The sequence below is a fragment of the Danio rerio genome, chromosome 3 (genome assembly GCF_052040795.2).
Source record: "Danio rerio strain M-AB ecotype USA chromosome 3, GRCz13ab, whole genome shotgun sequence".
Taxonomy (NCBI): Eukaryota; Metazoa; Chordata; class Actinopteri; order Cypriniformes; family Danionidae; genus Danio; species Danio rerio.
This window is the reverse complement of record NC_141023.1, coordinates 66,015,001-66,025,000: the sequence shown is the minus strand read 5'-3', so window position 1 is coordinate 66,025,000 and position 10,000 is coordinate 66,015,001. Positions and strand designations below refer to the sequence as shown.

Sequence of the window (10,000 nt, the reverse complement as noted above, 5' to 3'; positions counted from 1 at the left end):
AATCGGCGTTCAAACCGACAGTACACAGTAAAACGGCCAGCCAATCATATTCCTAGAAGCTCTAAAAGGGCGGGACGCTAGCAACACACAGTTAGATTGCGCCATAAGGCGTGAAATAAGCTTGCTGCCGCCAGGTTATCTAACTTTAGTTTATTATCAAGCCTTCAGTATAGCAACCACCTCCGTCTTCTGAAATAAATACAACTTAATTCCGGTACCGCGTACAGTCTAGTCTGCGGCTAAAGAGCCGCACACACATCTACAAAGGCCTCCAGTGACTGACTAGCGTCTCCAGACTCCATAGACTTTCACTACAGCACAGTTAGCAATAGCACGCGAAGCTAAAAGGCGTCGCGCAAAAGACAAAACGCGTCGAAACGGCGAAGAATGAACCATAAAAGCAAGAAACGGATCAAAGAAGCGAAACGGAGCGCCCGACCCGAGCTGAAGGACTCAAGCGACTGGACCAAACACGAATACTGCAAGAGCTTCGACCTGTCGCACAGGAGCGTGAAGGTAATAGCGCGGTTTATTAACATGTGAGATTAAAAACAGCACGATATACTCGCCCACCGACGCCTGTCGTTGTAGTTTGGTTTGTTGATGTAAGTTCACGCGCATGTGAACAGATTGCGCGTTCACGAGTCTACGCGGATCAGCGCACGTACACAGTGCACACTACCGAGGGTCCAAAGAGACACTAGTAAAGTTTATTGCTTCTTCAGTTGTGTTATAGTGTTTAACTTAACAAATATAAGAGAGTGATGTTTTAAGTGTTAAAAAGAAGAGCGTAATGTAATATGTACAGTAACATAAAGGTTAGTTCACCCATCAATTAAAATGATCATTTATTCACCCTTTACTTCCACACCTGTATGAGTTTCTTGATGAACACAAAAGAAGATATTTCGAAGAAAGCTGAAAACCTATAATTCATCATTGACCTTCATAGGAGTAAGTATGGAGGTCAATGGTTACAAGTTTTCAGCTTTCATCAAAATATATTCATTTGTGTTTAACAGAGAAAAGAAACTCCTTAAAAGGTTTTTAATCATCTGAGAGTGAGTAAATACTGAGTTAAAACCCTTTAATGGTGTTATTTCTTCTACTTAGTTGAGTATGGGTGCTTTAATACCAAATCAGCTAAAATAATGTTGATTTACAGTGTAGATTACCATGTTATAGCCACTGTTTGTAGTTTTGTATAGTTTTATATCAAAAACTTGCTCGCCATAACAGTAATAATTGTTCATACAAACACTCACACATCTAATTAACTTGTAATGATAGCTTATTTATATATTAGTAGATTTTTATAGAGAGATGTTTTAAGTAGGCCTGACACAATAATCAATATATCGACTTATCAACACATGGACAGGAGCGTAATCATTTCTTCTGATGTAATGTATATCGCCCATACACAACCAATTCTAGCAGCATTTTAGCTGATCGTGCAATATCTCCATCTCTATGAAATATGTGTTCTTTGGAAGAGTGGCTTTGCATCATGATGATGTTATATTGTCATTCTGGCATTATATGAGTGCCATTAAATGGTCCTAAAATGACAATAAAATAGTTTATCGCAATATATTTTAGTGCAATAACTACATAAAAACGATATTGTGACAGGCCTAGATTTAAGTCTTCAAGAGAAGAGGATAATATGTTGTAGGGATGCACCTGGATCGGATATCGGTTCATTTATCGCACATTTATGCTTGATCTGGTATCGGCCAGCTGGTACCAATCCAAATCTGATCTTTCGCGTGCGCTATATTCGGTGAAATTAACAAGCCAACAAAAGGCACGAAGGTAGCCTATTACAAGGCACTGGAAAGTTGTCATGTATGCCTTGCATATCCCAAATGTTCTGAAGCCATTCCACAGTTTAATGTGACGCACAGATGAATATTCACGTGGTTAAATTCATGTTCAGTTCAGCGATTCCCTCTGCTGTGCTTGTCAGTAATTCTCTATTCATTCACAATTCAAACTGCGTGTCGCGTTCATGACAACACGAAAATCCTTCTCCAAGACTATTTGTTCCTGTTAGTTTGCACCGCTCCGCAAAATTATTCTCATAAAGAGTTTGTTCTCTCATCCTTCCAACTGAGTTCATTCTTTCGATGTAAATATGTTATGTGCTGCTATTAGTTTGTAAAGCCTGGCTCAATAGCCGCGTTTCCACTATCGCGCCTAAAGCGAGCGAGCCAGGGTGAGCCAAGGCCAGTCGCGTTTCCACTGTCACTTCCGGGGCCTAATCGGGCCAAAGCGGGGCTTTCTTGGGGCCAGCGGCCGGCCTTTTTCGGCCCGCCGAATACCTTGGGCCAAGGAGGGCCAGCTGGGGCTTCGGGGCGGAGTGAAAGGAGAGGCGGGCAGTTTTCTGATGGCACATGAGGCTACATGCGCCAAGCAAACAAATAAATAAATAAGGGAAAGAAAACATCTAGCATTATAGTCTGGGGTCTTTTTAATCACCCTTATGTTTCCCTTTTAAATGTAAGGCTGTTGCATAAAATAATAAAGCAGTTTTAATTTATAGTGACGTTCTTTGCTGCGTCCCCCTTGATGTTTCAATAACGCATAATAATCTTTACACCATATTAAAAACACAGCATATAATGTACTGCTGTACAGTAACGTGTCATTTGTTTGTTTCGGTTGTCTTCATTTTAATGGTTTCGTTTCGTGATGATTCCATGATGTGCTTTATCTGCCTGATTCCCGCTGAAATGGGCAGGTTTTGTGACTTGATTTCGGCCTCATTACTCAACCTCCCGGGCGATTGGCCCGGCCCGATAAAAGCCCTGGCTTGCACTGGCCCGATAGTGGAAATGCGGCTATTGTTGTCAAAGTAGTTAATTCAATTAATACAAGTGAAACTAGCGGGCGCAATATGGATTGTCATTAACAGAAAATTATTTAGCCTAATATAGGCTACTCTGAAACTGCGAATATTTCTCTGTCATTTTATATATATATATTAATATTTTATTTAACAGACCTGTTTGTCAGTTTGTGCGCTGAAGCACGAGCGGACCTTGTTTTGAACTTAAATATTCTAGTTTATTTTGTAGATAACTGACCAACAAAAATACATTAAAATAACAAGTTATATCAAACAAAATTAGTTTTAAGAAGAATTTTTCGGACAAGAAATAATTTTTCAGACATGCTTTCAGTTTCTCGATCTCACTCGTAGCGAATTTAGGCGAGAGAAACTTTTAAGTAAAACTGGCCTCAGTTTAGTTTAGTCTACTCAAAATCTGCTGGAAGATATCACGCTTTGCTAAAAGGAAGGTTATTTTTTACCAACGATTAGGGTCAATAGTGGTAGCCTAGTACAGATTTTTTTATTATTTGAGCACTAGGACTGTAAAAACTGTATTAGGTTTAAAAAAAAAAACGACAACAAACAAAACAGCACAGTATCGGGATCGGATCCTTACTACTTACTACTGCTATAGCGACAGAAAGATGAAAGAGTGTGTTTCCTACAGGTGGTTTGTCAAGCCCACTCACCTCTTTGAGGCACACTCGGAACAGATAATGAGTCGATCGTTAAGAAACATCGTTATCATCGTATTTAACAACAATATTACATATTGTTTCAGTATCAATGAGCACTAGTATACGGTATTCTCACGATATTGACCAAAGCTGCAAAAAAAGTTACTTTAATGGGTAAAATAAGCAAACTATACATACACCGTGTCCTAACAACACGCAGTGTGACAAGATTCCAGTGATGAGCAATTTGGTTTACGACAGAAACATTTAAATACTATCATGTCATTAAATACCAGCCACTGCACTCTAGGCATCGGACGATAACCGTTTTTAAGGTATACTGCGGTTTGGAAAAGTTCTGATGGTTTTGAAACCTTGACTTTTCCAAACCGCACTATACCGTTCCTAAGCTATGTGTACGATTTTATTAAATTATTATTATTATTATATATTTTTTTGCAGGATAATGTGGAGCGAGCGGACGTTCAGCGGCTCAGTCCAGAGGAGTTCATCCAGCGCTTTGAGAAGCCTTATAAACCCGTGGTTTTGCTCAACGTCGAGGACTCGTGGCCCGCTCGTGAAAAGTGGACCCTGGAGAGACTCAAGCGCAAATACCGCAACCAGAAGTTCAAGTGCGGCGAGGACAACGACGGTTACTCGGTCAAGATGAAAATGAAGTATTACGTTGAGTATTTGGAGTCGACTCACGACGACAGTCCGCTCTACATCTTCGACAGCAGTTTCGGGGAGCACGCCAAACGCCGAAAACTACTGGAGGACTATCAGGTGCCGCTTTTCTTCAGAGACGACCTCTTTCAGTTCGCCGGAGAGAAGAGACGCCCGCCGTACAGGTACTGCTGCATGCTGGCTTCTATTTGTTTTGGTGTCCGCTTGTTTAGATTTAGCCTTGCAGATTTAATAAAAATGGAAGCTGGACACAAATTTAGTTGTGCTGTGACAAAAAAAAAATGACTCTGAGGATTTCAGAATGCATCGTAAAGCTGGTTTGAAGAACAGGCAGCACTCTAGACTAGTTTTAATGTTGAAGATGTTGCTCTAAGCTAGTTTTAACAGCAGATGGAGCTCGAGGCTAGTTTTTAACAACAGATGGCGCTCAAGGCTAGTTTTAAACAACATATGGTGCTCTAGGGTAGTTTTTAACAGCAGATGGCGCTCTAGTTTTTAACAGCAGATGGTGTCTCTAGGCTAGTTTTTAACAGCAGATGGCGCTCTAGTCTAGTTTTTAACAGCAGATGGCGCTCTAGGCTAGTTTATAACAGCAGATGGCGCTCTAGGCTCATTTTAAACAGCAGATGGTGCTCTAGGCTAGTTTTAAACAGCAGATAGCGCTCTAGGCTAGTTTTTAACAATAGTCTACGCTCTAGGCTAGTTTTGAACCGCAGACGTCGCTCTAGGCTAGTTTTAAACTACAGATGGCACTCTAGGCTAGTTTATTATATCAGACGGTGCTCTAGGCTAGTTTTAAACAGCAGATGGTGCTCTAGGCTAGTTTTAAACAGCAGATGGCGCTCTAGGCTAGTTTTTAACAGCAGATGGTGCTTTAGGCTAGTGTTTAACAGCAGATGGCGCTCTAGGCTGGTTTTGAACTGCAGATGATGCTCTAGGCTAGTTTTTATAGAAGATGGTGCTCTTGGCTAGTTTTGAACAAAAGATGGTGCTCTAGGCTAGTTTTGAACAGCAGACTGCACTCTAGGCTAGTTTTTTAGCAGATGGTGCTCTCAGCTAGTTTGAACAGCTGACATAGAACTTGCAAATTTCTGAAACTGAGTCCTCTATGTGTGTTTCTTGCAGGTGGTTTGTAATGGGTCCGGCCCGCTCTGGGACAGGCATCCACATCGACCCACTGGGCACGAGTGCATGGAATGCTCTGGTTCAGGGCCACAAGCGCTGGTGTCTCTTCCCCACACACACACCCCGTGAGCTCATCAAGGTGACACGGGACGAGGGAGGAAACCAGCAGGACGAGGCCATCACCTGGTTCAACGTCATCTACCCGCGCACACAGCAGAGCACCTGGCCCGACGAGTTCAGGCCGCTGGAGATCCTGCAGCGCCCTGGAGAGACCGTGTTCGTGCCCGGTCAGTCGCATGCTCCTCTAAATGTGCTCTAAATTCGATATTTCAATGCAATTCAATTCACGTTTATTTATATAGTGCTTTTTAGAGTGTGTCTGAGCCTCGGACATTATCAGGAAGGCTATTCCAAAGTTTAGGAGCCATAATTGAGAAGGCTCGACCTCCTTTAGTGGACTTGGCTATTCTGGATACTACCAGGAGCCCTGAGTTTTGAGATCTTGAAGCGCAAGTGGGATTCTAGCGAGACGAGATTGATTAGATACAGGAGCTAGATAGATAAGCTTTATAGATGAGAAGCAATATTTTAAAATCAATACGGAATGTAACAGGCTGCCAGTGCAATCTCAGCTGAGCCATGAAGGCAGGGCAGTGCATTAGGGTTGTTTTTGGTGACCTGTTTAGTTAAGTTCTGTTTTAGTTTAATATAACTGTAGTTTTAGTCTAGTCTTTGTGTGAATCTGACATTTTATTAGTTTTAGTCATGTTTTAAGTACTGCAATAATATTTAACCCTGTCAATATAATATATTAGTATCTAGTGGTAAAGACAAAATCAACATTTTCTTTTGCACAAACCCGTTTCAAACAAAGTTGCAACCTTATTGCAGAACAGAATGTGATGTCCAATAGCCTACTGGTTATGTGTGCTGACATAAAGTATCGGTGCTCATGGCGGCAGAAGTTCGATTCCCAGCTCAAGATCCTATGCTGATGGTTTCCCTCATTGAAAAAGAGTTCAAAAACCCCTTAAAATAATTATATATAAAAAAGGTCATGATTAAACAAAATAACATAATAGCATTTAATTTAGTCTCGTTTTAGTCAATGAAAATAAAGAAACATTTTAGTGTAGTTTTTAGTTTATAAATCGTATTTAGTTGCGTTTTTTCCCCCTTTAACAATAATGCATTGTAAATTTAGTTGTAGTCATCATCACATGGCCAGCATTTTCATCTCGTTTTTGTCATGTAATAAAGGTTCGTTGACCGCGATATTTAGTCATCGTTTTGGTTGACGAAAGCAACACTACTGGGCATGGAGTAGCTCCTCCCCTTTAATAAAAACGGCCAATAGGGTTTTGTTTTTTCTCACAGCTTTGCAAGTAAGAGTGATTGAGCTTAAGCGCATCAAATGCGATGTGTTTTAAAAGGGTGGTGGCATGCATTCAAGAAAGCATTTGATTGGTCAGAATGTGCCTGCCTAGCAACAGGCTCCTGTTGCTGTTCATTTGTTCTTCATCTAAAACGCCACATCTATAATCCTCTTAGTCTATGCTGACATTATCTACAGCAGCTCAAACACTTTAACGGCTAATTGACAGATGGCTGCTTCTCACTTAGGGCTGCTGTTTATGCTAATGAGATGGAGAGATGGGCACTATTGGGCGGGGCTTCCCCCTTCTGATGACATCATACAAATGGAGAATGCCAATCGAAGTGTTTCTGCAGACTGTTTTTATCAAGTGTGATTTATAAACACTAACATTAATTCATGTTTACTGTTAGAAGCTGATTATTCACACATTGTCACCACACAGCTGTGTGTTAAACCCCTTATAAAGGTGATTTTTGCGTAATATGACCCCTTTAAGAAGAGCTGTTTGGTGTGGTCTGCAGGTGGATGGTGGCATGTCGTCCTCAACTTGGACACAACCATTGCCGTGACCCAGAATTTTGCAAGCACCACCAATTTTCCCATTGTGTGGCATAAGACGGTGCGAGGCCGACCCAAACTCTCCAGAAAGTGGTACCGGTGAGACCCTCTGCTATACGCTGATTTCTTCATCTTCCATCACTTGTGTTATTTTTTTTATTTTAGGGGTTTAATTTAATAATTTAAATATTGTGTGCTGTTGGGTTGTTTTCTTGTACTCTGGGGGGATTTTGAGGCTTAATTTGTCCACAACTCCCTCTGTGTTTCAGCAAATAGGACGATTTTTGGCGACCAATCTTATTTTGACACACATTTTGGGAAAATGCTTTGAAAATGTTCAAAAACCTCAACAATACACTCTGCAAATTTACTACCCTTTCCTTATTTTGGGGGCTGGGAATACCAGCGACAATCAAGAATGCATGATTTTAAGATGTCATGGCTTTGCAACGAAAAAATGTGAGTATAATGGAAGTCAGTGAGGCAAAAACAACCCCCAACATATCGAAAGGGGAGTCAATTTGAACAATTCACAAGGGTTAAGCAGCTTTTAAATGGTAAATAATTTGGCTGTTTTGTTGACGCCATGTATCAGTTCTAAATCCTTAAAGCTGTAGTTGATCCAGGAATGTGCATTCATTCTGGATGCTCTGTGTTTGTCAGGATCCTGAAGCAGGAACGGCCTGATATTGCTGCTATAGCGGATAAAGTGGATCTGCAGGAGTCGACAGGCATCGCCTCGGATAGCTCCAGCGACTCGTCCTCATCCTCCTCCTCCAGCTCCTCTGACAGCGACTCCGAGGTCCTTTTGAAAACACACACACACACACACACACACACACACACACACACACTAAAATTACAGTACACTAAAAAAGATAGAAAATGTATAAACATGTATACACCGCATTATATTCGTCACATACAAAAGGTATAAGGCTAAAGCCTGGTTTATACTTCTGCGTCAAGTGACCGGCGTAACCAACGGCGCATGCAACGCGCGTAGCTGTGCAATTATACTTCTGCGCGCTGTCTCTGTTGGTCTGCATTACCACTTCCAAAACGCTAGTGTGCATTGAGGTGTAAATGCTCCTCTGTGTCAAGTTCTTCGCCTGTGTTTGGTTCTTTCTGAACGCTTCCGGGATGTACAAGTGGCTCAAACTCGCTCATTTTGAGGCAGGAACCGGCGGACGTGCAACAACTTTAACTATGAGGTAAACACAAAACAAAACGTTCCATCAGGAGCTCCTTCACGGGACTCCACACTTGTAAACAATCGCTCCATTAGGCTCGCGCCCGTCGCACGGCTCTCGGTCCCGCCCAGACTCGTCAGCGCCACAAAGCCGACCAATCACAGAGCTTGCGCTGCTCGTCGTTGCCACGTTTAGTTACATTTTTTTGAGAGGCGCACGTCAGCGACGCCGACAACCACGGCATAGTTCTGTGCATCAGCGCCGCATATGCGTGCGCTTGACGTAGAAGTATAATTCAGCCTTAAGGCAACATGATCAAAGAATAAATTAATAATAGACCATTTATGTAAACACTGCTGTTTTGTATTTAAACACTTTTTAAGTGCTCCACTAAATGCATTTACATCATCATCTAATTTTAGGCTGGCATGTAAAGCATTTCATAGGTTTGTTCAGACAAAATTGTCTAAAACGTGTGTTTTTAGGTCTGGGAACCACGGAATAATCCGAATAATTGACTTAGTCCTGGAGGGCCGGTGTCCTGCATAGTTTAGCTCCAATTTCCTTCATCGCACCTGCCTGGAAGTTTCTAGTATACCTGGAAAGAGCTTGATTAGCTGGTTTGGGTGTGTTTAATTGGGGTTGGAACTAAAATATGCAGGACACCGGACCCCCAGAACAGATTTTGGGCAAGTCTACTCTAAGCCATTGAATTATTAGACATTAATGCACACCTTGGATGTAACAGCCACTCTGCTTCTCATTGCGGCCTTGTCGCCACCTTGGGTGGGCTTCATTTTCTAATAGCAATATTACACGGCTATCTGAGATGCTTGATTCTGATTGGTCAGTTGGAACTCTCCAAGGTATGTTATTCCTAGATAACAACCTCTAAATAACACGGACTCATCTGAGAACTTCAGATTCTCTTGGCCTTCAGTGAATATGATCACATCCATATTTTTATGCGTGTCTGTTTTCACTCTTTTTGACTGTTTGGTGCCATCTTGTGACTGAATATGTAGGTTACATGTTTGCCCCATTTAACCGTTTTCATTTCTGTCAGCTCTGCTTTTAATTAAAGAATGAGTAAACCATTACAGCTCATAACACTGTGTCTATTTTTATATTGTGTTGCAAACATCAACGTAATAAGTAGGATAAAGTACATCCAGGTGGTTGTTTTCGCAGAATAAAGCCCTTTAGTTAATCAAATACTTGATTCTGATTGGTCGGTTAAGGCATGTTATTCCTAGATAATAACCGCTAAATAACACAGACTCCTCTAAGAACTGAGAATCACCTTTACTTTTATATACTTTCATCCAGTCATTTGTATGTGTTTGTCTGTCTCATCGTGGTTCTTACTGTTTGGCGCCATCTTGTGGCTGAATAATGTGTAGATTAGTCTATGCATCCTTCTGCTAGTTTTGTTTTTGCCAGCTTTGCATTGTTGACTGTTCTATATTTTGTCCTGCAGGCTGACTCGGGCTCTGAGGGCGACGCCATGACCCACCGCAGAAAGAAGAGGAGAACAGGAGGC

The 10,000-nt window shown here is 41.5% G+C and overlaps 2 protein-coding genes across 42 annotated transcripts in view; one reads left to right on the top strand and one right to left on the bottom strand.

Annotated features, from left to right (window-relative positions):
- Nucleotides 1-523, bottom strand: part of mettl23 (methyltransferase 23, arginine) — a 3,823-nt gene extending 3,300 nt beyond the window's left edge. The window contains exon 1 of the mRNA NM_001328039.1: nucleotides 1-523. This exon is cut by the window's left edge and continues 256 nt beyond it. The gene's annotated coding sequence lies outside the window, so the exon portion shown is untranslated.
- The window catches only part of jmjd6 (jumonji domain containing 6, arginine demethylase and lysine hydroxylase), a 12,074-nt gene continuing 2,167 nt past the window's right edge, over nucleotides 94-10,000 (top strand). For 38 of the 41 annotated variants that reach the window (XR_015479483.1, XR_015479479.1, XR_015479476.1 and 35 more), the window contains exons 1-6: nucleotides 94-516; nucleotides 3,979-4,367; nucleotides 5,329-5,615; nucleotides 7,228-7,363; nucleotides 7,928-8,066; nucleotides 9,938-10,000. The exon at nucleotides 9,938-10,000 is cut by the window's right edge. Coding sequence is in view for 1 of the 41 variants with exons in the window: in NM_170761.3 (NP_739567.3) it covers nucleotides 388-516; nucleotides 3,979-4,367; nucleotides 5,329-5,615; nucleotides 7,228-7,363; nucleotides 7,928-8,066; nucleotides 9,938-10,000 (1,143 nt within the window). In the remaining 40 variants the exon portion in view is untranslated. Of the gene's footprint in view, nucleotides 517-3,978; nucleotides 4,368-5,328; nucleotides 5,616-7,227; nucleotides 7,364-7,927; nucleotides 8,566-8,680; nucleotides 8,838-9,937 lie in introns of those variants that run through there. The other 3 variants (XR_015479445.1, XR_015479446.1, NM_170761.3) reach the window with 3 other exon arrangements.